Here is a 25,349-nt window from a genome sequence, read left to right as displayed (position 1 = left end):
TTCACCTAACTGAAATATGAAATACTATATGCTGTATAATACACTTCAAAAATAGTGACCAGTGGGAAAAGTATTTTCTGGCTGTTATTGAATGGATAGAGGAGTTGAAGTCCCAGGCATAACTATTATTTTAAAGCTGTGCAAGGGGGGAAGGGGGCTGATGTCAGCCTGTCCCGCTCCTCCTGCTCCTGTACCCCATCTCCATAGAGCAGGGAAGGGGGGACGGACACAACACGACTCAGGATGGAGGGAGCTTGCTGGCAGCAGCTGCAGATTCAACTTGCTGATCTACTTAAAAAGGCAATGTACTTAGAGTGGGGTTTGTGTACTTAAAGGGGCAATGAGCATCACACATACACACACACAGACACACTTTGGAAAGTGGTGTGCTTCAGTGGGATAGTGTGGGTTCATCATCAGATTCAGTTTCCGCAGGGAATGTTTGCAGCCACTGCCATGCATCTATTGTGTCTCCTCCCTCCATTTGTGCTGCCTTGTAGCATAGGCACCAACTCTGTGGGTGCTCCGGGGCTGGATCACCCACGAGTTAAAATTTAGTGGGTGGGTGCTCTGCACACACTGGCAGCCAAGCTCCCCCTCCCCACCTGAGCGTGCCACATCCCTGCTCCTCTACCTACCTCCCAGCGCTTCCTGCCTGGCTGCTGCCAAACAGATGTTTGGCAGCGTTAGCATGCTCCAGGAGGGAGGGGGAGGAGCAGAAATACGGCATGCTCAGGGGAGGAGGCGGGGAAGAGGCAGGGCCAGGGTGGGGATTTGGGGAAGGAATTGGAATATTGGCAGGGAGGGTGTGGAGCTGGGGTGGGGACTGAGGAAGGGGTTGGAATGGGGGCAGGGAAGGGGTGGAGTGGGGGTGGGGCTGGGGGAGGTTAGGCACCCATGGGAAGGTGGGGAAGGCGGTGCCTGTGCCTTGTAAAGTGTGAGACTACATTAACAACACATTAACCCAGGGATCTCAAACTCCAGCCCGCGGGCCATCTGTGGCCTGAGAACCTCCCCAGTGTGGCCCGTGGGGCTCCACCAATTTTGTGGCCAGGTCTGTCCCTTGGTGTGGCCCCCGGGCGATTTACAATGGCTACTGCTTGCTCGTTCCACATGTCTGCTGGCTCCTCCCTGCGGCCCTGGGACAGGGCAGGGCTGTGCCTCTGCATGCTGCCCCGGCCCCGAGCGCCCCTGCGGCCAATGAGAAGCTGCAGGTGCAGTGCCTGGAGGCAGCAGCGCGTGGAGGCCCCAGCCCGCCCCGCCTTGGAGCTCCAAGTAAGTGGGCCCTCCAACTCCCTCCCAGAGCCTGCACCTCACCACTTCCCCACATACCTCCTCCCACCCCCAAACTCCCTCCCAGAGCCTGCACTGCCTCCCACAGCCTGCAACCCTACCACTGTCCCAGCCCAGAGCCTGCACCCAGCACCCAAACTCCATCCCAGGGCCTTAGGCAGATGGGGGTTGGAGTTTGGGGGGATGGGTTCTGGGTAGCATGAGTGACATTATTGGCCCGCTGGGAGGATTTGAGGGCTGGCACTGGTAAATTGAGTTTGAGACCCCGGTGTTAACCCTTGAGGGCTCAGCTGAGTGCTCGTTCATCATTTAACAGTAAGACATTCCCTCGGAAATATCCCATCCTCTGACTTCACCACCTCAACCAAGCTTCACAATAATCACTGCTGTGTACAGTATTGAATTGTTTGTTTAAAACTTATACTCTGTGTGTGTGTGTGTGTGTATATATATATATATATATATATATTTCCCTGGAACCTAACCCCCACTATTTACACTAATTCTGATGGGGAAATTGGATTCGCTTAACATTGTTTTGCTTAAAGTAGCATTTTTCAGGAACATAACTACAATGATAAATGGGGAGTTACTGTAATAAGTTTGAAATATTTTGATACTTCATTTGAAGCCCGAACATAAACAGTTCCTTCCCTCTCAACTGGATGACAGAAGTATCGATTTCTCTGCTTATCCATCTCCATGCAGAGTGGAGAAACATTGTCTCCTTGCCACCATTTCTATATAGAAGTGGAAACCCCCATCTATTTCACACACTCCAAAATATTTACTAGCTGAAACACCCTATGTACTTGAAACTTCCTAACACTGCTGGATAAGATAATAATTTACACTTCAAGACACTACAAGGTGCTATTATTCAAGATACTTTAATATATTAGATCAATACACTTGTCAGACATTCCTGTTTTCACAACAGAAAATGGAGTTTAAAAACTAAATAGTTAAACAAACTAAAATACAGATTCATTTGGCCCAGCTGGGTCTGCTGCCTTATCTAAAGAGCACATCTGTTAACATTTAGTATCTTTACACAGTGATCAGCTCCACAGCTTGCAAGCTGCAACCATTCACTGTTGTCTTGGTCATTATGTCCAGCTCTGCCCACTCGATTTCTCCAGCATAGCCGTTTGACAGCAAGAGTGTGACTTTGGCTGCAATGAAGACGGAAGACATTGAAAAAAAGAATACATACACCAACTTCAAAATGTCAAACTCAGCTGGACTTCTGAGTTTAAATATCATCATTTATCTAATTAGTGCACTCTCTTTTCAGTGCTACCAGCTGAGAAAAATTGATTTGTCATGACCTGAAAGTATTAAACACTCCAGAATTTCTAGGGTTATTAACAACACTAATGACATTTTATCCTCTCACTTGTCAATAATTAAAACTGCTGTCAATTTCAAGTTTCACATTAGTTTCAGGTTAAGCATCTCACTTGCTCAGAAATGACAGTGCTGACTAAATGCTAGAACACTGTTTGATGCATCTTTCAAACTGACTAAGTATACAGGAGCCAAGTATACATGAGCCAAAGTCACAATGTTCATCTGCAGATCCAAATGTGAATCCCAATTTCCTCAATGTATGGTGGTGGAGGAGGGTGATTCTAGTGCACGGCTCTGATTGGAGTTCATCTATAATTTCTAGTTACAAAATCAGAGCAACACTGTAGCTTCCCTTCCTGTAGTGTACTCTAAAATACTGCTGTCATTTACCAAAGATATGAGTCTAAGGTTTCTGACTGATGATCATGTCCAGGCCCCCAAAATAAAGAGTAGGGTCTAATTCCAGTATATTGAGTAATTTTTTTCTTACTTCTTAAATCAGGATGCAATGCATAAGCTAGTGCTTAGGAGCATAATGACTTAGAGGTGGCAGGAGGATGTATTCACTGCCACTTTTGTGGTTTCAAAATTTTCCATTCCATATTGGAATGAAAACCAAACCTTCTGAAACATTTTCACACAAAACTGATGTGTCTGTGAGCATCTGTCTCTCTCCAGCCAGGTGGTCAGGATATCAGTCTGGGGTGTGGAAGACCTAGGTTCAAGTCCCTGCTCTGCCAGATTCACAGTAGTTTTTCACTCCAAATCAGGTAGAGCAGGGTGCTTTAACCTGGGTCTCTGACATCCCAGGCCAATCCTCTACCCACGCAGCTCCAGGATCTCTCTGAACAAAAGTTTTGTGGAAATGGATGTCTCTGTGAAATGTTTTGGTTCAATAAAATGTTCCTGACCAGCTTTATAATGATTGTTGTATGTGCCCACCAAGTCACTACAGTACCAGTCTGTATACCTTATGTGCTAATCTTTTTGGGTTTGCTTTCTGTATGGAAGGTGCCATATAAAACTGCTTGTTCTATCTACAATGCTTCCTGAGCAACAGTGATGATTAGGATGTTGAATTTAAACTAAAAAGTTACTTGGGCCAAATTAAATGAACTGAAGAATTGGTGTTGAAGTATGATTATGACTTGGGAACAACTATTAGAAAGTCATACCGTCTGGGGCCTTTCTGGAACAGCTATAGCTCTGCACCAACTCCCAGTGAATACAGAGCTAGGAATCACCACGTCTTCTCTCACTTCCTACTCCTCCTCTCCACATTTTAACAGTGATTTTTTAAAAACATTTTTAAAAGCTTCAATCCTATTTTACCCTTAGAGGTGACATCAAAGGAGTTCTTAAAAACTGGGTTTATGCCCTTTTTTGCCTCTCTCTGATATCTAATGGCCGCCTGAAATAATATTTTTGTCTTTAAAAAGCTTCCTTGGAAATATCAGGAATGCTGATGCTGGTCTTTCGCAGATTTTGCTGGAGGATTTCTTGGGGTTACGGGGGTTGCATATTGTCTTTTTCTGAAAAAACTTCCAGAGCTTTTTATACACCATAAAAACAGCAAAAAAAAAAAAAAAAAAAAAAAAAAAAAAAAGGTGTATCTGAATAAATTTAATTCAGAATTCCAATACTGTCCAGATCTCAAAAGAAAGTTCCTTCCTTGCATATGACTTGTGTGATAAACTCAGGACAGACAGCTGCGGGGTGGGGGTGGGGGGAAAACAGTCCCAGAAGATTAAAAAGCCTTCCTCCCTATCAACTGAGGAGGGGTAACTACAGATTAATCAGGTTCTGCTGAGAAGGGGTTACCAGAGAATCAATTAGAATCAGCTGAGAGGGAGCTACTTGAGGTCAATTAGTATCAGTTAATTCCAACTAAGGGCTGCCTGAGACCTTTTTAAACCCTTCCCTGTTGGGAGAAGGGGGTGGGAGGAGAGAGAGAAGGAGTCAAGCTGCCACTAGGCTAGGAGCAGCAAGACAGCGAGCCTCACCAGGAGGGGAGGCTGCATTCCCTCCCATAAGGGAAGAAAAACAAGCCCAAAAGACTGGCTGAGAGAAGGAACAGACTGCCCTGTGCATCCTAGAAGGACTGTTTTACTCAAGTCCATCTCACCAAGGCTAAAAACAGCTGAGGCTGGTGAGACCAAGAAGGTACCTTGCCACACTTGTAAGACAAGATAGGTCTGGAGAGCTGCTCATGAGACCCTTCAACCAAAAAGATACCTGTTGTCAGTCTCGACACATTTGGTCCAATCAGTCAACACTGGTCTCTGCTCACTCTGCTTCCATGTATACAAGTTAATCTTCCCACACTCTAACCCTACTGCAATGATGTAGCTGTTGAGAAGGAACAATTATGTTATTTCTAAAAAGCTTGAATCAATAATTTTCAAAAAAGACAATCACTACCCAAATCATGCACATTTTATGTTGAAACCTGCTCTTCAAATCAATATTTTATCATCATCAAAAGAACATGTAAATGAAAACAAAAATATAATGTTAAAAGAGAGCAAGCAGCAGACCTAGAAAAGGCTTGCACTGACTAAAGTGGAAAACAAATATCAATTTCAGGTAAAAAGAAAAACCCACCAACAAATGAATTACAGAATGCAAAGGTAACAATACCTTTCATCAGGAGCAAGCACATGGCTGATACTGACTGCAGTGACAGAATCCCCAACATCCAGTACTGAAGAACAAGGCTCGATTGCACCTAACCCACTGCTTTCAGTAGCTCCAGCTGAGCCACAGTCACCCCAGATAATGACCTATTAGAAATAAGAGAATCAATTGTTCCCTTTTATCTTTTTATGTACCTGTGCTTAGGAACTAAGAACACATCAGGAATAGCAGTAATTTTGTATTGTGGTGTGAGGTAGGTAGAGCAAAACTCTTTCCCCCCCCTGAAATAAACAACAGCTTCTATTTATAGGAATTCAAATCTTTCTTAAAAACAGAGTTTAGAGTGGTATTATTAAAGATGTTGGCACCAATATCTGGTAAATATACGTCCACTTGTAAGTGTGGAATGAATCAAGTTACAGAATCCTTGATTAAAAAACACATGCACAAAATGACATACAGCATGTTCTCCTTTTGTTGCTATACACAATAAAAAAAAAGCAAATCACTGGCCATAATCTTGCACATGCTTATGTACGTGCTTAGTTTTATGCACCCAAGTAGCCCCAATGACTTCCATGTCACTATTCATACATATGATACAGTTGCTAAATCCAAATACGTTTATTTCAAATCAATGCTTACTTTATGCTGTTCTTTTTGTTAGTTCCTTTTGTATTACACCTCTACCTTGATATAACGCTGTCCTTGGGAGCCAAAAAAATCTTACCGTGTTATACGTGAAACCACATTATATATCCAACTTGATTTGATCCGCTGGAGCGCGCAGCCCTGCCCCCTCCCCCCCCGGAGCGCTGCTTTACTGCGTTATATCCAACTTCGTGTTATATTGGGTGGTGTTATATCGGGGTAGACGTATAGTTACCTTTTTGTCCCGACTTCCGGTAATGAAATATTTGCTGTCTGGGGTCCAATCACAAGACCAAATGATCCGGCTATGCACAGCTATGTTTTTGTCTGTGTATGCAAAGAGGCTGAAAACAGGTTCTGGAATAAAACAAGTAAAGAGAAGAAAAATCCTTATGATTATCTTTTGTAAAAAAAAAATAAAAATAAAAATAAAAATACCTGCTCTTATTTTGCTTTGAAAGCAGTAAAGGGAGTGGGGGACGAAGGCTACAGAAATAATCCTGTACAATCCCACCCTCAGCTCCAAGTGACTTTAGTGGGAGCTGGGATAGTCAGCACTTTGTAGGAAGGATCAAGCCATATTATTTTCATATTTATTATATATGAACAATCACCAATATAACTAGTCAGCCTAATTACAATATCAGCAGAGAATCCTGTGGCACCTTATAGACTAACAGACATCTGTTAGTCTATAAGGTGCCACAGGATTCTCTACTGCTTTTACAGATCCAGACTAACACGGCTACCCCTCTGATACTAATTACAATATAATACTGTTGGCTGTAACACCAGATGATAGCAAAAATAGTTTTATCTTCTGCATGCATTTCTCTCGCTCTGAAAATGTATCCATGTCTATTAGAATACTCTTTCATATTCTACTTGGCCTAATTCTATAACATTCTGTTTATTTTTGATAGTATCTTAATAAGTACATTTTAGTGACTTTGGAAAGTATTACCAATGTAACTTTCACTGTATCACCATGTGTGCAGAAGTCACTGACCCAATAACAGTTCTTCATTCTTTACTACAAAAAAACTCCAGTGATATCGCAAATTTCCAGAATCATGCAGTCTTGGGTAACAATTTTTTGTTTTAAGTTTAACTGTTAACAACAGAAAAGCTCTCTCATTTACTGCAATGGAAAAAGCAGTAATCTTAAATTTTAATAGGCCTTTAAATTTATTGGGATGGCAGTAAATGTAGTTTTACTTTAAACTGATTTGATGATGTGTACTTTGTTGACAGATGGGTTCTGGATTTGTACATGAAAAGAGAATCTCTTCCGTCCACCTCCCACAGAGTACTCCTGATCCTTAACTTGGAACAGTGTGCGCTATTTGGAGTTTAAACTAAATGTGCCAATCTTATTCCTACTGCTTTATTAAAGCAACACAAACATAAACAAAAGAAGTTTCTCTAGTGAAAGGAGTACTGTAAAAAAGCTAGCAAGATTAGTGCTAGATTGAACTGGCATACTTAAACAACAGTAACACATCCTTTCAGAAGTTAATGAGCAAAAAATCTTGGGAAAGTGGGAAGTACAGCAGATTTTCTTCTCATTCATATCTAAGACCTCATCTACAAAGTAAAACACCAAAACATTTTTTCCTTCCTTTCACAAAAACTTTAAAAATAGATGCTGAAACTTAACTGAAAACAACATTCAAAGTTGACTGCTTTTCTGACTGAAATCAGTGGAAAAGACTCGATTTCTGTTAACAAAGCTTCCTGCCTGTTTCACAGGAAAATGGCAGTCTCTGTGGAATAAGCTCAGAGCCTTCCACAGCCACAAAATGTTGACATTTTTACTTATTTATTTATTTGCCATTTGCATTTACATTTTTGTGCTCCCCCAAAATTTGCAATGTTTAAAAAAATCCTAACCCCACCCCCTCCCAAAAAACAAAACAAAAAACAACCAGTCCACCAACCACTGGAGTTTCCTCTTAGCAAATTATTTATGGGAGATAACATCAAAATCTGGGGATATTTAACTTATTTAGAAGAAACAACACAGCCAATTTTCATATCTGACAAAACCAATGGAAATTTAAGTTTTAATAATCTAATGTACTATCAGGTAAGAAAGTTTGTTTTTAAATGTGATTTTTAACCTAATAGTGTTGCTTTAGGCCATGTCCACACTATATAGTTTAGTCGACAAAAGTCAACTTTTGTCTACAAAACAGTGGAGATACACACACTAAAATGCTCCTCGCACCAATGTAACTCCCCTGCTACACCAACATAATAAAACCACCTTGATAAGCATGAACTTTTTGAGATCCAGTTAGAGTGACACAGCATCAGTATAGACAATGTGCATGATTATGTTGCCCTAACTGGCCTCCAGGAGGTTCTCCCCATGCCCATCATGACCGCTGGTCAGCAGTTTGAACTCCGCTGCCCTGAAGGTACACAAGTATGCTCCCATCCCACATTTAAAGGCCCAGGACATTTGAAATTCCTCTTCCCATTTGCTTGGCATGCACAGTTCACAAAGCATCTTCCCAGCTGACCATGCCAGCCTTCCACAGCAGACGCTTTCCTGCGTGGAGCACACCAGAGCTGTTGAATCTACTGAGTCTATGGGGAGAGGAGGCCGTGCAGTCGCAGCTTTGCTCCAGCAACATAAACTTTGATACTGACGGTTGATTGCAAGTGGCATGCAGTAGAAGGGGCACAAGAGGGACATGCAGCAGTGCTGCTCTAAGATCAAGGAGCTGAGGCAAGCGTGCCAGAAGGCCATGGATGCCAATCATTGCTCTAGTGCAGCGCCGAAAACATGCTGCTTCTATAAGGAGCTGCATGCCATCCTCGGCAGCGATCCCACCTCCTCTTCCAAGCGCCTGTGGATACTTCGGGGGAACGAGAGGCAGCAGCCAGTGGACTCAACCCCAGTGATGAAGTGGTGGATGGGGATGTGGAGCTGAAGGATGATGTGAAGCACACAGCAGGGCTGTCCAGTAGTGCAGTGAATCAGGACCTCTTTTCCACTCTGGAGAGGTCCAGCACTCTGGCTCTGGCATGCAGGAGAGGGGAGCTCCAATAAGTGCTCATTTTGCTTTGATACTGCACGGTGAGAGGAGATTGAGCTGTCATGTACTTTGTTATATGGTAGAGGAGGGATAAGGGACAGAAATTAACAACAGAGCCTGTCCAAATATGCAATGGGGCCACAGTGGAAAAGTTTGTTAATGTGCATAGGGATGTCCTGGGAACCCTCCACAGAGATCTCTATGAAACTTCCCTGCATGTATTTTGCAATCCTCTGCTGAAGGTTCCTTGGCAGAGCTGCCTTGTTTCTCCCCTGGCTGTAGGAAACTTTGCTGCGCCATCTGGCAATTATTTCTGCAGGGACCAGAGCGGCACACAGGCGAGCAGCATACAGAGTTAGTCTGAAACAGCACACATACAGGAGATGCATCTTGCATCCTGGGTTACCCTCAGGAGTGAAATATTGGATTTGATTACCCTTGGCTATGGAAAAAGGTACCGATATTCAGAATTGTCTCCCTAGCTGTTTGTAGTGATCCCCTTCGCAAACCACCTGTGACACTGCACCCCATATTTTTCAGTGATAGTATCATGATATGATTATGTCATAATTATGATGCATTTTGTACAAGATGGGTCATCAGGTGTCATTGGAAAAGTTATGATTTACTGAATATGATTATGCTATTTATATGCATGTATCATTTCTGTATCTGAAGTTAGAACAACAATGAAGAAGCCAGACAGTGCTGATGGCCCATCAGCAAAGACAATGGACCCTGGAAGAACTAACCTCCCTATGAATATTCCAGACAAGCTGTAAGTAATGGCTGCTATGACTCAGCAAGGTATGCAAGAACATGTGAGCAGGCTACATGACTCTGGACTCCATTATGGGATCTCAATGTTTTTCAACAAACTGAGTTTGGGAACAAAGGGTTCCCGCCATATGCTAAAGCTATATAAGGCAGGGAGTGACATCATCTGGTGTTCTTCAATCCCCACACAAGAGGACTCCTGGAAACACCTGAGGAACAAAGACTGAACTGGGGGAAGTGCTGGACCCAGGATAAAGGGATTTCTAGCCTGTGTCTGAAAAACCTGGGGATACCAACCTATAAAGCAAGTGCACCTTGTACCTTGAGAATCTGCTAGCCTGTTTGTATCATCAATCAGGGTGAAAGATTGTTAATTCAAATCTTATCTTTCTAGAAAGTTAAGCTTAGTTTGCGTTTTTGTTTATTTACTAGGTAATCTGCTTTGATCTGTTTGTTATCACTTTAAATCTATCTTTTGCAGTTAACAAATTTGTTTTTGCTTTATTTAAACCACTGAGTTGGAAGAAGTGCTTGGAAATCTTAGCTCAAGGGGCAAAGGCTGTTGCATTTCTTTTTCACATTGAGAGGGAGGCAAACTGGATAATAAATTCATACTGTTCAGGGTTTTAACCAGGGCAGGACGGTATAGCTCTGGGGTCCTAGACTGGGAAGCTGGAGGTTATTTTGGCTGTAGCCTCTCTATTGTTGGTTCATGCAGTGACTGGTCAGAGAGCCTGCATGTAACTGCAGCTGGGTGTGTCCCTGCCAATGTGAATGCTGGTGGAGATGTAGGACCAAGAGCAGGTCTGCAGCTCGTCACAGCAGTACAGTGTGAGAGGGAGTCCAGGCTGGTGGGTCAGAAGGCTCAGTGGTATCCTAGTTCTACGTGGCATCCCGGGGGGAACCCATCACACCACCCTTTATCAATTCTTGCCCATTCCCCCTTGTCATCCTCCTCCCTGCAAACTCATCATATTTGGGACTCATGCTGATGTGCGTGCTAGCCAAGGGACAGTGAAAAAGAGGTGTGTGCAACTTTTATGATTCACAGCTGTAAGCACACACACAATACTGTTTCTGTTCACTGTTTCTTTGGCTTCTGCAGATGTGCCCTTGTGGACCCACTCCTCTACACCAGCAGAGCACCTCCTTCAGAACTTCAGTCCATGCCCCCCCTAAACTCCCCTACCACATTCCTCATGTGTTCTCGGTCCCTCGCAATACCCTGTGCACTCAATGCCTTGGGACTTGTTTCCCAATGAAAGCTAGAGTTACACACAGCTGTGAGAGTACTAACCTTGAGACTCTCTCTCATTGTCATGTCCCATGTTTGACCAAAGATTTGTGTTTTGTCCTGTTATTAAACTTGAATTTTTGAAATGACTCTTTATTTATGACATACACACATCAGTCAGCGCTAACATTGAAACAGTGGCTACAGGTGGGAATATTTGCTTAGTACAATTAATGCTCAGGAAGCAAGCATAGAGGGACAATTCAAGGGGACAAGAAAACATTGCTTGGCTGAATGCATTACACTGGAGTAGGCAACTTATCGCACGGGTGCCAAAGGCAGCACGCGAGCTGATTTTCAGTGGCACTCACACTGCCTGGGTCCCGGCCACCCGTCCAGGGGGCTCTGCATTTTAATTTAATTTTAAATGAAGCTTCTTAAACATTTTAAAAACCTTATTTACTTTAATATATAACTAAACTATTGTTGTAAGTATAGACTTATAGAAAGAGACCTTCTAAAAACGTTAAAATGTATTACTGGCAAGCGAAACCTTAAATTAGAGTGACTAAATGAAGACTCGGCACACCACTTCTGAAAGGTTGCTGACCTCTGCATTACATAAAGACACATTACTGGGACTCATTGTCAAAATGGTCCTCTAAAGCCTCCCTGATTCAAACAGCCTTCCACTGCACCCCTCTAATTGCCCGTTTCTGGCTGTTCAAAATCAGGAGCCAGATGATCAGCCCCAGTTGTCCACCCTGGGAAACTTTTCACCCTTCGCGTCACAAACATGCAGAATACAGCAGGCCACAAAGACCATCGGAATATTTTTCTCACTGAGGCCTAACCGGCCAGCATCCTTTTAATTGACCAAAGGCACATTTAACAATCATTCGATGCCTGCTGAGCCTGTTGTTGAAGCGCTCCTTGCTGCTCATGAGCCACAGGAGCAAGGGGTAAGGTGGGGTTTCCAAGGATCACTATGGGCATTTCCACATTCCTCATTGGAATCTTCTGGTCTGGAAAGAAAATCCCAGCGAGCAGCTTTCTGTAGAGTCCAGTGTTCTGAAGATGTGTGCATGATGCACCTTCCCTGACCATGCTGCATTGATGTCAGTGAAACTGCCCTGGTGAGTCACTAGCGCCTGCAAGACCATGGAGAAGTAGCCCTTTCGGTTGATGTACTCTGTCGCAAGATGGTCGGGGGGCCAAATTTCAGATGTGTTCCATCTGTCACCTCACTGCAGTTAGGGAATCCCATTGCCTTAAAGCCATCAATTATTTCTTGCACGTTACCAAGAGTTATAGTCCTTCATAGCATTAATGACCCTGCACACTTGCATCACTGCCACCCCCACGGTGGACTTTTCCATTCAAAACTGATTTGCGACTGACCAGTAGCAAATGGAGTTGCCACCTTCCACACAGTGACTGCCACTTGCTTTTCCACAGTGAGGGCAGCTTTCATTCTGGTGTCCTTGCACAGCAGTGCTGTGGCGAGCTCCACACACTGTTTCAGGACGGTGGATTTGTGCACCCGAAAGTTCTGCAGCCACTGCTCGTCATCCCATACATGCATCATGATGTGATCCCACCATTCAGAGCTTGTTTCCTGAGCTCAGTACCAATGGTCTACCATGGCAGCAGCAATCTTGAATTATTTGTTTTCATGGTAGCCAGCAGGGCATGCATCACCGATTCACTCTCTGTTTTGCAGCTCATGAAATAACTGCAGGACCAGCTGCATTGTGTTCATAACGCTCATCACCAGACTGGTCAGTAGCTCAAGAGCCATGTTGTCAGGCAGAGATGGCAGGTGCACAGTTTACAAGGACTGTTGAAAAATGGCATGATATGAAGTAGGAAGCCCATGGAATGATGGGACGGAAAGAACTGCATCATGGGACAGCGAACACATCCCCATGATGCACCGTGATCCATTCCCAGAGCTCCCAGCAATGGAGGGTGACAGAGGGTGGCGACTTGCACAGTGGGATAGCTACCCACGATGCAAAACACTGCCTGTCCATGCAAGAGCAACAACTGGTGACATGCTCTGCAGACACAAGCGACTTATGATCGTCGACATAACTTAAGTCGACTTAACTCTGTAGTGGAGACACGGTCTTAGTTTTTAAACATAGGGCTCAGTACTGTCCCTTGAAATGCACTGTATACTTCATTTACTTGTAGCACACTTATTAAAATTTGTAAATACAAAGTATAATTATGCTACCAAATTTGACTCACGGAAGTTATAGATGTAGAAAACCCCTATGCAGAGTCCTGTGCAGATACAAAATTAATATCTGCAGATATAAAGCGGATATCCGTGGAGCTGCAGGGCTCTACCAGGAACCGCAGCAGTGAAAGCAGCAGCATGTCGGGCCATCACTCTGCGTCTCCTGTCCAGGAGCATGAGCTACTTGCACATGCTTGCGCCAGGGACAGCTGCCTGTGAGCCTATTGCCCACCCCAGTGGGTAGGACTGGGGGCGATATAACCACACTGGAGGAGCTGCCCAAGCTGAGTGCTGGCTCCTGTAAGTGGCAGCCCGACATGCTGCTGCTTTTGCCGCTGTGGTTCCTGATAGAGCCCTGCAGCTCTGCGGATATCTACTTTATATCCATGGATATCCGCATCCGCAGATATAAATTTTGTATCTGCGCAGGAGTCTAACCCTAGGCCATCCAATCCAACAACCTGCAATGCAGCATATTTTTTAGTGCTTTTTTAAACTAAACTGGACAACGTGTTATGTTCTGGGATGGACCTCTCAGGCAAGAAACAACGATCACCCAGTCATAATGGACTTGATTTTCCAAGGCTGAAAGTCAAGAGAATCTCTTCTTATCAAATTATCCTCTGACAGAGTCATGTTTGTAAAGTCAGCGTACCCTATAGAGCAGTGGCTCTCAACCTTTCAAGACTACTGTACACCTTTCAGGAGTCTCATTTGTCTGCGTACCGCCAAGTTTCACCTCACTTAAAACCAGAATAAAAATATAAAAGTGTCACAGCACACTATTACTGAAAAATAGCTTACTTCCTCATTTTTACCATATAGTTATAAAATAAATCAATGGGAACAGAAATATTGTACTTACATTTTAGTGTACAGAATACAGAGCAGTATAAACAAGTCATTGTCTATATGAAATTTTAGTTTGTACTGTCTTCACCAGTGCTTTCTATGTAGCCTGTTGTAAAACTAGGCAAATATCTAAATGAACTGAAGTACCCCTGGAAAACCTCTGTGTATGCCCAGCGGAACAAGTACCTCTGGCTGAGAACCACTGCTGTAGAATGCATAGAAAGCACCAGAGAGGTGGGAGGTGGCTAATCTTATCAAGAAATACTCAACGAGTATACAGCCCTACTACACTAGGCCAACAGACTCTGAGCTGGACATCAGTCTAATAGTGTCCTTTAGCCTGCACAGGAGTGATAGACCATAACAAACAAATAACTTACTTAATGGATTATAGTTTTACAGTTCAGACCACACATCATAGGTTTCCCGTAACCAGTATTTTTATAGCTCTGATTTAGTGAAACCAAATCAAATTACTTGACAAAACCCAGAGACAGCATATCCTATATACATATATTATTATTTCAGTACATGTATTTATTTTATTAATATGTTTATGCCTGGATTTCTACATTTTAATCTACTTTGTGGCTGGTCCATATGACAATAAATGTACAGTATTTAAAAAGAACCATGTGAACAATTCTCTATTTCCTAAAGAATGAAAAAATAAAAGTATAACAAGATGTCATAGTGAGATATAATCGAGTCTTACTAATTTCTTGTTAAAATCATTTTAAAAGCTAAACTTGTTTACTAGTTTCAATACCTCTTTTTGAATAGACACACCCCAGTGCCATGTAGCTTACCTGATTGTAATGGTTTTTTATCCTGATTTTTCCATAGTGACCAATTCCTATCTCTGGAAACTGCTAATAAGAATTTGTCATCAGGAGAAAATGCCATCTGAGTAACAGTCAGATTGTGAAAAGACAAGCTTTGCAGCTGCTTCCAAGAAGTAGTGCTCCACAAAATAATTGCTGCGTGTTCTCTTTTGGAAGCCTGTAAGGACAGGGACAAAGCCACTGAAAATGAAGGAAAGGAAACAAAAAACAAAATTACACTACCTTAAAATATTAGCATGATTTTTTAAATACTTGCAACTGAGTTAGATTGAATTTTCCTCTAGGAAGTTCCAAGTTTTATTTTCACTCAGATGTTACTATGATAGTAAGCATGTTTCCCGCTTAAACTTTCTACTAAACTCTGGAAGCTGACAATTCACTTTCTTCTTAACCTGCTCAACACCAAAAAAAACCAAAAATCATTTATTACTACTAATTTTTGTACATTCATTTGCACATGTCCATAAGGCAAAATATACCCCTTTTATGGATGGACAAACTGTGGCACAGAAAAGTTAAGTGGCTTTCCCCAAGTTACTCGGAGTCAAGTAGCAGAATGTAGACGACAACTTAAAATCCTGTCTCCCAATCCCGTGCTCTAACTTTTTAGACCACAATCCTTGTCAATCTGATATCATATAACCCTTTTCAATAAATGGTGTTAAAATCTCTCTTTTCTTACCTTACATGCTGAGGCAACTATAGTTTTTGAATTGTTACAAGCAACACAAAATATTTCATAGCCATGTCCATATCTGAAACAGAAAATAAAATTTGTTATACAGATTACAGAATTTCGGTGATACATTTCAAGAGTTATATAGGTTTTTTTTTTAAAACACCACTGAGATGTAAATTATGAGGCAATCTCAAAAACAACAACATGAGTATCTAATCTCCATTTTTCCCTCAGACCTCTAGATCAAATCAATAAAGGAAGCAGTATTTAAAAGGCAATTCAAACCCTTCACGAACAGAATAAAAATGAGTTTGCCATTTACTTTACTGTTGTTAAATATCTATATTACAATAATGGCTGGAGGACCCAATCAGAATCAGGGGCCCACTGTGCTAGGTGTTGTACAAACATATAAAGACAAAGTCCCTTACCCAAAGAGTTTACAATCTAAAAATGATACACGTGGTGTTTTTTTTTCCCATGGGTGGGGGAGGTATACAATTATATATTAATATATGAACTCACTCAACACAATACATGCACATCAACACAAATCAGCCAGTCTTTCCCCAATACCTTTTTTGCACAGTTCTAGAAAATCACATTAACTCACGTCTGGGGAACAGGGTGCTTGAAGGCTAGCATCCACTCTGAAGCACAGCCACAACATAGTATATTGTCTGAGGTGTATCACTGTTGTGCTAGGAGCAAAGTGTGAGTGAGATTCTGGGTAGAAGACTAGAGGGTAAACACTACTGGATGCCTTAACTTAGTCTGTTTTGTGTTAGGTATGTTATGTACAGACTAACCTGAAGTGACATACAATATAGTGGTGTTATGTATTAATTTCCCAGATGTGGGGGAGTTAGTTGGTTTTTTAAGATTTCAGAAGGGAGCTGTCTGATTTTCTTGGGACTTCACTTTCATGAAAGGGCATTTTTATGAAGTTTTTTTCTTCATGAAAGTAATCATTGCTTTGCTGAAAATCTTCCTGTACAAACAAGAATGATGTTGGACTAGAGAGCCTCCGCCCCAATGCTCTTGAGCAGGCTGAATCAATTCACAAAGAATAGGATCTTCAACCCAGCAGCTGTTGCTTTGTCAAAGACCTTGTTCTCTGTTCAACTGTTCTCAGCTGGTTGAAGAGCAAAGCACTGTTTTTCCCCCAGAAAGAGAGGATGATATCCCAATTTAAGGGCAAAATAGAACTCGAAAGAACTTAGTATAAGGCCTTTCTACACTACCTACTTTTTTCGACAAAACAGTGGATGTGTACACATTGAAATGCTCCTCCCACTGAAGTAATTCCCCTGCTCAGTTTTTCAGCATCCTTCTTGAATTGTGGACAGTCTCACCAGCGCAAACTACAGAAGTAAAATATCCTCTCCACTCCTTCTCAATATCCCCTGGTTTATACATACAAGCATTACATTAGCACTTTTGACCACACTGTTGCACTGGGAGCTCATGTTCAGCTGATTATACATCATGACTCTCACGTTCTTTTACAAGCCACTGCTTTACAAGTGTTTTCCTCTATTCTGTGGAATACAGAATTCTATGGGCTACATTCTTTGTTCTTAGGATTCTGTTCTCATCTACATTTCTTTATTACTGATAATTTTGTTAATGCACATATTATTTTAATCCTTTCTTTCTAAAGGATATATTTTATTATTTGTATAATACTAGTGATAAGAGGCCTCAGTGAAGATGTAAGCATAAGCTGCCTAATTAGCAGCAGCTGTTTTCATCAAAGCAAAATTCAGATGGTCAACAAAATGTTTGTTAAAGATGAAGCCTCATTTGATAAAAATACAAATTAAAAAGAGAAAAAGCTGGGAATGTTGCCTTCTATAGAAAGGGCATATAAAGTGTAGCATGCACAGTTCCAAAATGTCACCCTTGTCTTCCAGATGATACTAAACTGTTCAAGATAGTGAAGACCAAAGCAGACTGTGAAGAACTTCAAAAAGATCTCACAAAACTAAGTGACTGGGCAACAAAATGGCAAATGAAATTTAATGTGGATAAATGTAAAGTAATGCACATTGGAAAGAATAACCCCAACTATACATACAATATGATGGGGGCTAATTTAGCTACAACTAATCAGGAAAGAGATCTTGGAGTCATCGTGGATAGTTCTCCGAAGATGTCCACGCAGTGTGCAGAGGCAGTCAAAAAAGCAAACAAGATGTTAGAAATAATTAAAAAGGGGATAGAGAATAAGAAGAATATATTATTGCCCTTATATAAATCGATGGTATGCCCACATCTTGAATACTGTGTACAGATGTGGTCTCCTCATCTCAAAAACAATATACTGGCACTAGAAAAGGTTCAGAGAAGAGCAACTAAAATGATTAGGGTTTGGAACGGGTCCCATATGAGGAGAGATTAAAGAGGCCAGGACTCTTCAGCTTGGAAAAGAGGAGACTAAGGAGGGGTATGATAGAGGTATATAAAATTATGAGTGATGTGGAAAAAGTAGATAAGGAAAAGTTATTTACTTATTCCCATAATACAAGAACTAGGGACCATCAAATGAAATTAATAGGCAGCAGGTTTAAAACAAATAAAAGGAAGTTCTTCACACAGCGCACAGTCAACTTGTGAAACTCTTTACTGAGGAGGCTGTGAAGACTAGAACTACAACAGCATTTAAAAGAGAACTGTATAAATTCATGGTGGTTAAGTCCATTAATGGCTATTAGACAGGATGGGTAAGGAATGGCGTCCCCAGACTCTGTTTGTCAGAGGGTGGAGACGGATGGCAGGAGAGAGATCACTTGATCATTAGGTTATGTTAACTCCCTCTGGGGCACCTGGCATTGTCCACTGTCGGTAGACAGGATACTGGGCTAAATGGACCTTTGGTCTGACCCAGTATGGCTGTTCTTATGCTCCTAGCATTAATATGACTGTGTTCCATTCAAATATGAGATATCCCCAAATCCCTTGTTATTCTGGACACTTAGATGTTTAACAACATGTTTTGCATTCTTCTTCTTTGAAGAAAAACAATTATTTTATTTTAGCACTTTTCCTGGCAAATGAGTGATTGTTTCCCTAAAGCTGTCCAAATTTTGAGCACTGGACTCTTTCAATAGCATTTCTAATAAAATACCTGACTTTAAAGTAGGTATTATGACAAAACTGCCACTGAAATAAAACAGGTTAATTTTTTAAAAATGACCATAAGGCATGATTAAGTTGGCAAATATATATGGCAAGCAGGTGCAGCCACTAACTCTCTAGGAAGTTGCTGATGCAGTTCTTGGTTTTGAAAAGCGAGGGAAACCCTGCTCTACCGACTCTTAGCTGGAGGGATTCAATTGATAGTGGTGGGAGATGGGGGTGGGTGTACTCAAGTATCGCATTTTCGCATCTCTCCAAGATGTCATCTTGTGCTCCAAAATCTAAGCTTTATTTTAAAGCAAGCGTCTAACTGTCATAGTTGTAAATAAAAGCCTGTAAATTTGAAGCGAGTGTAACACAGAATCATAGAATATCAGGGTTGGAAGGGACCTCAGGAGGTCATCTAGTCCAACCCCCTGCTCAAAGCAGGACCAATTCCCAACTAAATCATCCCAGCCAGGGCTTTGTCAAGCCTGACCTAAAACATCTAAGGAATGAGATTCCACCCTCCTAGGTACCATTCCAGTCTTCACCACGCTCCGAGTGAAAAAAGTTTTCCTAATATCCACACCTAGACTTCTCCACTGCAACTTGAGACCACTGCTCCTTGTTCTGTCATCTGCCATCACTGAGAACAGCTAGCTCATCCTTTGGCACCTCCTTCAGTAGTTGAAGGCTGCTATCAAATCCCCTCTCACTCTTCTCTCTGCAGACTAACAAGCCAGTTCCCTCAGCCTCTCCTCATAAGTCATGTGTCCAGCCCCTGATGACTTTGTTACCCTTTTGCTGACTCTCTCCATTTGTCACATCCTTTCTGTAGTGCGGGGACCACAACTGGATGCGATACTCCAGATGTGGCTGCACCAGTGCCGAATACAGCGGAATATCACTTCCTCGATTTGTGGCAATGCTTTACTAATGTAGCCCAATATACCATAGCCTTCTTGGCAACAAAAGCACATTGTTGACTCATATCCAGCTTCTCGTCCACTGTAATCCCCAGGTCTTTTTTTGCAGAACTGCCACTTAGCCTGTAGCAGTGTATGAGATTCTTCTCATCTAAGTGCAGGACTTTGCACTTGTCTTCTTGAACCACACCAGATTCTTTTGGCCCCTCCTCCCATTTGTCTACATCATCTTGGACCTACCTCTCCCTCCAGCTTAGTGTACTATGAACTTGCTAAGGGTGCAATCATCCATCTCCATATATATAATGAAGATGTTGAACAAAAACGGCCCAGACAACCCTGGGATACTCCACTTGATACCATCTACAACTATACATCAGGCATTGATCACTACACCCTGAGCCTGAAAATCTAGCTAGCTTTCTATCACCTTACAGTTCGTCTTCCAATCCATACCTCTTTAACTGTTGGCAAGAATACTGGGGAGACCATATCAAAAGCTTTGCTAAAGTCAGGTAATACGTCTCACTGCTTTCCCCATATCCACAGAGCCATTATCTCATCTAGAAGGCAATCAGGTTGGTGAGCTGATTTGCCTTTGGTGAATCTATGTTGACTGTTCCTGATCACTGTCTTTTCTCCAATGCTTCAAAATGGATTCTTGAGGTCTGCTTCATGATTTTTCCATGGACTGAGGAGAGGCTGACCAGTCTGCAATTCCCGGATTTCCTTCTTCCCTTTTAAAAGATGAGAACTATATTTGCCTTTTCCAATCATTCAGACCTCCCTAATTGCCAAGAGTTTCAAAAAGATAATGGCCAATGGCTCTGCAATCACATACCAACTCCCTCAGCACCCTCAGATGCATTGCACTCAGCCCATGGACCTGTGCATATCCAGCTTTTCTAAATAGTCTTAACTGTTATTCATCATGAGGCTGCTCACTCCTCCCCGTACTGTGCTGCCCATTGCAGCAGTTTGTGGAGCTGACTTGTCGTGAAGACCAAGGAAAAAAGCATTGAGTACTTCAGCTTTTTCACTCATTGGTCACTAGTTGCCTCCCATTCAGTAAGAGTCCACACTTTCCCTGACCATCTTCTTGTTGCTAACCTACCTGTTGAAACCTTCTTGTACCTTCATATCCCTTACGCTGCAACTCCAGTTGTGCTTTGCTTCATGATTACACCCTGTATGCGTCGAACAATTTTTATATACTCCTCTCTAGTTATGGTGTCAAGCCTTCTTGTAAGCTTTCTTGTGTTTAGTCACCGAAGATTTCACTGTTAAGCCAAGTTGATCGCCTCTCATATTTACTTGTTCTTTCTGCAATCTGAGTTTGCAGTGAGTTGGACAAACTCTTGGAGGTATGACTTCCCAGTTGCCTCCATGATCAAATATTACTCATTATTAACTATCATCACGACTAATTAATTCACTTGCACTATGAGTGAGTGATGCTTAGCACCACTTATTTTTCCCCAATTAAGGAGCCAACCCAGGAGGCCAGCAAACACAAGAGCATGTATTTGCTATATTCAAATCATAATCTCATTACTATAGAGCATTAGAACTGGGTGGGATGCGATGGGTGTATACTCCACAGAGGTCCTTAATGAGTTAATGTGGGCTGACAGGCCAATTATTACCTGGCTGCACTGGAGGGAGAGAGAGGCTAAATGATCACATACGTCTGACAAAGTGAGTATTCACCCACGAAAGCTTATGCTCCAATACTTCTGTTAGTCTATAAGATGCCACAGGACTCTGTTCGCTATTTAAATGATCATGAAGCCCGATGGGCAGGGCAGCTGGTTTGGCATAAGAGAGTGTTCCAGCAGAAAGTGCATGAATGGCTGAAATGAAGAACAAGGAGGTGGTGGGGGAGAGAGAGAAGAAAGGTAGAGCCGGCTCTGAAGATGACTAGGCAAAAAGCAAGCTGAGAAAGAAATAAGCCACAATCTTATGATCACTAGCCATGGAAATAAGAATAGGTGACATTCATCCTGTGAAAGTAGCTGACTGAATTTTAAAAATATAGGGCATATAGTAGGAGCCAGAAGGTTGCAAGATGGGATCTTTTAGTTGAATGTAATAAATAAAGAGCGGCTCATATAAAACTGGTAAAACTAAAGTTTTAGGAAGTCAACAACTTGCCGCTACCAGGCATTTGACAGAAACCGGAAGGAAATATGGGAAACCACTGGAACTGACTGATAAGGTATTCGATACGGTTCCACATTAGGAATATTAGTTAAATTTGAAAAGATGGGATCAATTATAAAACTAGTAAAGATAAGGAACTGGTTAAGAGGAGACTACAACGATCATATCTGAAAGTGAATTGTCAGGCTGGAGGGAGGTATTAGTGGAGTTCTCAGGATTCGTTTGAGACCAATTCTATTTAATCTTTTATTACTGATCTTGGCAAAAAGTGGAAATGTGCATATAAAGTCTGCGGATGACACAAAGCTGGGGTACTGCCAATACAGAGAAGGACCGGATATCATCAGGAGATGGATACTCATAAACTAGAGTAGTAAACAGGATGAAATTTAATAGTGAAAATGCTAAGGTCATCATTAGAAATAATAACAAAAATTATGTTATAAGCTGGGGACGCATCAGTTGAAGTAACTGAGGAGAAGGACCTTGAGATATTGGTGAATCAGAGGATGACTATGAAGCAATGTGATATGGCCGTCAAAAAAGCTAATTGATCTTGGATGCATCAGGCGAGGTATTTCCAGTAGAGATAAGAATGTTAGTACCGTTATACAAGGAGGTGAGACCTCATCTAGAATACTGTGTGCAGTTCTGGTCTGCCATGTTAGAAACAATGAATTCAACTGGAACAGGTACAAGAAGGGCTACTAGATGATCCAAGAATAGAAAACTGTGTCTTATGAATAGGAAACGTGAAAGAGCTGGTCTGTCTTAGTCCTAAACAAAAAAGAGGCTGAGGGAGATTATGATTGCCTCTCTAAAATGTATAGAAGACGTAAAATACCCAGGAGATGGAAATTTTAGTCCAGTACCAATGTGGACACAGGAACAAATGGATATAAACTGGCCATCAGGAAGTTTAGACTTGAAATTAGATGAAGGTTTCTAACCATGAGAGGAGTGAAGTTCTGGAACAGCCTTCCAAAGGGAGTAGCGGGGGCAAAAGACATATCTGGCTTCAAGACTAAGCTTGATAAACTTATGGAGGGGATTGTATAATGAGATTGGTCTTTCAGTATTAGCGGTGAATATGCCCAGTGGTCTGTGATGGGATGTTAGATGGGTTGGGATCTGAGTTACTACAGAGAATTCTTTCCTGGGTATCTGGCTGTTGAGTCTTGCCCACATGCTCAGGGTTTAGCTGATCGCCATATTTGGGGTCAGGAAGGAATTTTCCTCCAGGGCAGATTGGCAGAGGCCCTGGGGTTTTTTTGCCTTCCTCTACAGCGTGGAACACAGGTCACTTTCTGGAAGAGTTTCTGCACCTTGAAGTCTTTAAACCATGATTTGAGGACTTCAATGGCTCAGACACAGGTTTGATACAGGAGTGGGTGGGTGAGATACTGTAGCCTGAGTTGCGCAGGACATCAAACTAGATGATCATAATGGTCCCTTCTGACCTTAAAGTCTATGATTCTATGATAAGAAGACAACAAAAAGCACAGGAGAAGACAGAGTGTTAGTAAGTAAATGTCTAATTAGTAAGGCTGCGATTTAGTCACAGAGATCACAGATTCGTAACTTCCAAAGACCTCCATGACTTCAGCCAGTGCCGGCCCCCGCTGTCTGTGGAGGCAGGGAGCTGTGGGGTACTCCTCCAGCTCCCGGCCACCAGGAGTGGCAGGAGGGAACCCCGCATCTCCCCTGCTGCTCCCGGCCACCATGGGTGGCAAGGAGGGATTCGCCATTCTCAGCCGTGGGTGGCAGCGGGAATCCCCATGCCTCGGCCAGCATGGGGGACCTGTGCCGCTCCTCACTGCCACAGGCAGCCAGGGGGACCCCAGCAGCTCCCAACCGTAGCGGGAGGGGATCCTGGAGCTCCCAGGCCCCACCTCCCCACAGGATACCCATTTTGTCATGGATACTTTTAGTAAAAGTGAAGGACAGGTCACTGGCTTCTGTGAATTTTTCATTATTGCCTGTGACCTGTCCATGACTTTTACTAAAAATATCTGTGACAAAAACTTAGCTTTACTAATTAGTAAGAGAGGAGGAGAAAACAAACCATCAACAGCTGCACTGATTACATTTAAGGGAAGGACTCTTCCTTAATGTATCAGATATTTAGAATCAAGTCCATATATCCCACCACCCCTAAGGTATTGTAAGTTGCAATGGTAAGAGTATGTTGCAAACGTTTGTAGAGGGCAAACGAGATACAGTAAATGTGAGGGGTAAGCATTCCTATGAAAATTATATAGAAGAGGTGGAGGTTGGTGCAGAGACTGTGGTGGGAGTCACCGTTGGGCATACAGAGGGACGCATTGTGGCAAGACAAGCTAAAGAGATACAAAAGATGAAGACTGTTGACAAAAGACGGTTACTCACCTTTGTAACTGTTGTTCTTTGAGATGTGCTGCTCATATCCATTCCAAGTAGGTGTTCGCGCGCCGCGTGCACGTTTGTTGGAAGAATTTTCCCCTAGCAACACCCGGTGGGTCGGCAGGCGCCCCCTGGCGTGGCGCCACCAATTGGTCTCGAGGTTCCTCAAAGGGTGGAGTGCCTTCTTTCCCTGCAGGTTTGCGCCTGCGCGCCCTTCTGGGACCTCATTTAGGTTCTGCGTGAGACTAATGGGCCCTCTGTGGAACTTTGCAACTGCTCCTCTCCTGTACTTATGTGGAAGGTGGCGTTCTGTGTACGCATTACATCGGCTTAGGAGAGTTTGGTACTTCGCGCTCTCATGGTGGAACCCCCTTACATGAATATTCCACAAGGACAGGTGCAGCTGCGCGCATCCAGCTCTTCCTTCCCAAGGGTGGTTTTCTTTCCTTTCACTCAACATACGAATTCCTCTTCCTGGTTTTTTTTTTTCCTAACCTAGACTCGCACGAGAGAGCATTACACTCGCTGGACGTAACGGGTAGTAGCATGCAGTTCTACATTGACGACAGAACTTTTCCGTTAAGAGGCCCAATTTTTGTCGCCGTGGCATGAAGGATGAAAGTCACTCCATTCTCGTCTCAGAGAATTAGTCGCCTGCCCCGTGGGTACCGGCGTGCATTCCGAGCTTTTATGATTTAGCCACCTTCTCTCCAGGCTTGGTGACTGCCATTGCCACCAGGGCTCAGGCTCATCGATTGCTTTCTAGCTTGTGTGTTTCCGATCCATGAGATATGCCGTGCGCTACATGTGTCTTTGGTGCAACCTCTCTGTCCCATTACGCCTTGGTACAGCAGTTTCCCCCAGGGAAAGACGCAGTCTGGCTTGGCTGTTTTTGCTTCGGCTGTTGCCAACTCCGACCACCGACCCTAGGTAAGGCTTGGGATTCACCTACTTGGATGTATTGAGCAAGCACTCGAAGAAGAAAGACGTACTCACTCTTTGTATGTTGTTTCTTCGAGATGTTTGCTGCATATCCTTCCACACCCGCCTCCTCTCCCACTTGCGTGATTGTAGCCGGCAAGAAGGAAACTGAGGAGCGCCGCGGGTCGGCAGGGGTTATATATGCGGTGCCGCTAACG

At 42.8% G+C, this 25,349-nt stretch overlaps 1 protein-coding gene across 2 annotated transcripts in view; it reads right to left on the bottom strand.

Annotated features, from left to right (window-relative positions):
* Positions 1-2,164: 2,164 nt before the first annotated feature.
* Positions 2,165-25,349, bottom strand: part of ELP2 (elongator acetyltransferase complex subunit 2) — a 121,893-nt gene continuing 98,708 nt past the window's right edge. For both annotated transcript variants that reach the window (XM_032774975.2, XM_032774974.2), the window contains exons 17-22: positions 15,620-15,692; positions 14,902-15,094; positions 6,170-6,291; positions 5,287-5,429; positions 4,882-4,995; positions 2,165-2,468 (exon numbers count right to left, since the gene is read on the bottom strand). In XM_032774975.2, the coding sequence (XP_032630866.1) occupies positions 2,312-2,468; positions 4,882-4,995; positions 5,287-5,429; positions 6,170-6,291; positions 14,902-15,094; positions 15,620-15,692 (802 nt within the window). In that variant the 3' untranslated portion in view covers positions 2,165-2,311. The remainder of the gene's footprint in view (positions 2,469-4,881; positions 4,996-5,286; positions 5,430-6,169; positions 6,292-14,901; positions 15,095-15,619; positions 15,693-25,349) is intronic.

Source organism: Chelonoidis abingdonii, chromosome 2 (assembly GCF_003597395.2).
Source record: "Chelonoidis abingdonii isolate Lonesome George chromosome 2, CheloAbing_2.0, whole genome shotgun sequence".
NCBI classification, from domain to species: domain Eukaryota; kingdom Metazoa; phylum Chordata; order Testudines; family Testudinidae; genus Chelonoidis; species Chelonoidis abingdonii.
The sequence above is the reverse complement of the archived record's forward strand: the minus strand, read 5'-3'. Positions and strand labels throughout refer to the sequence as shown.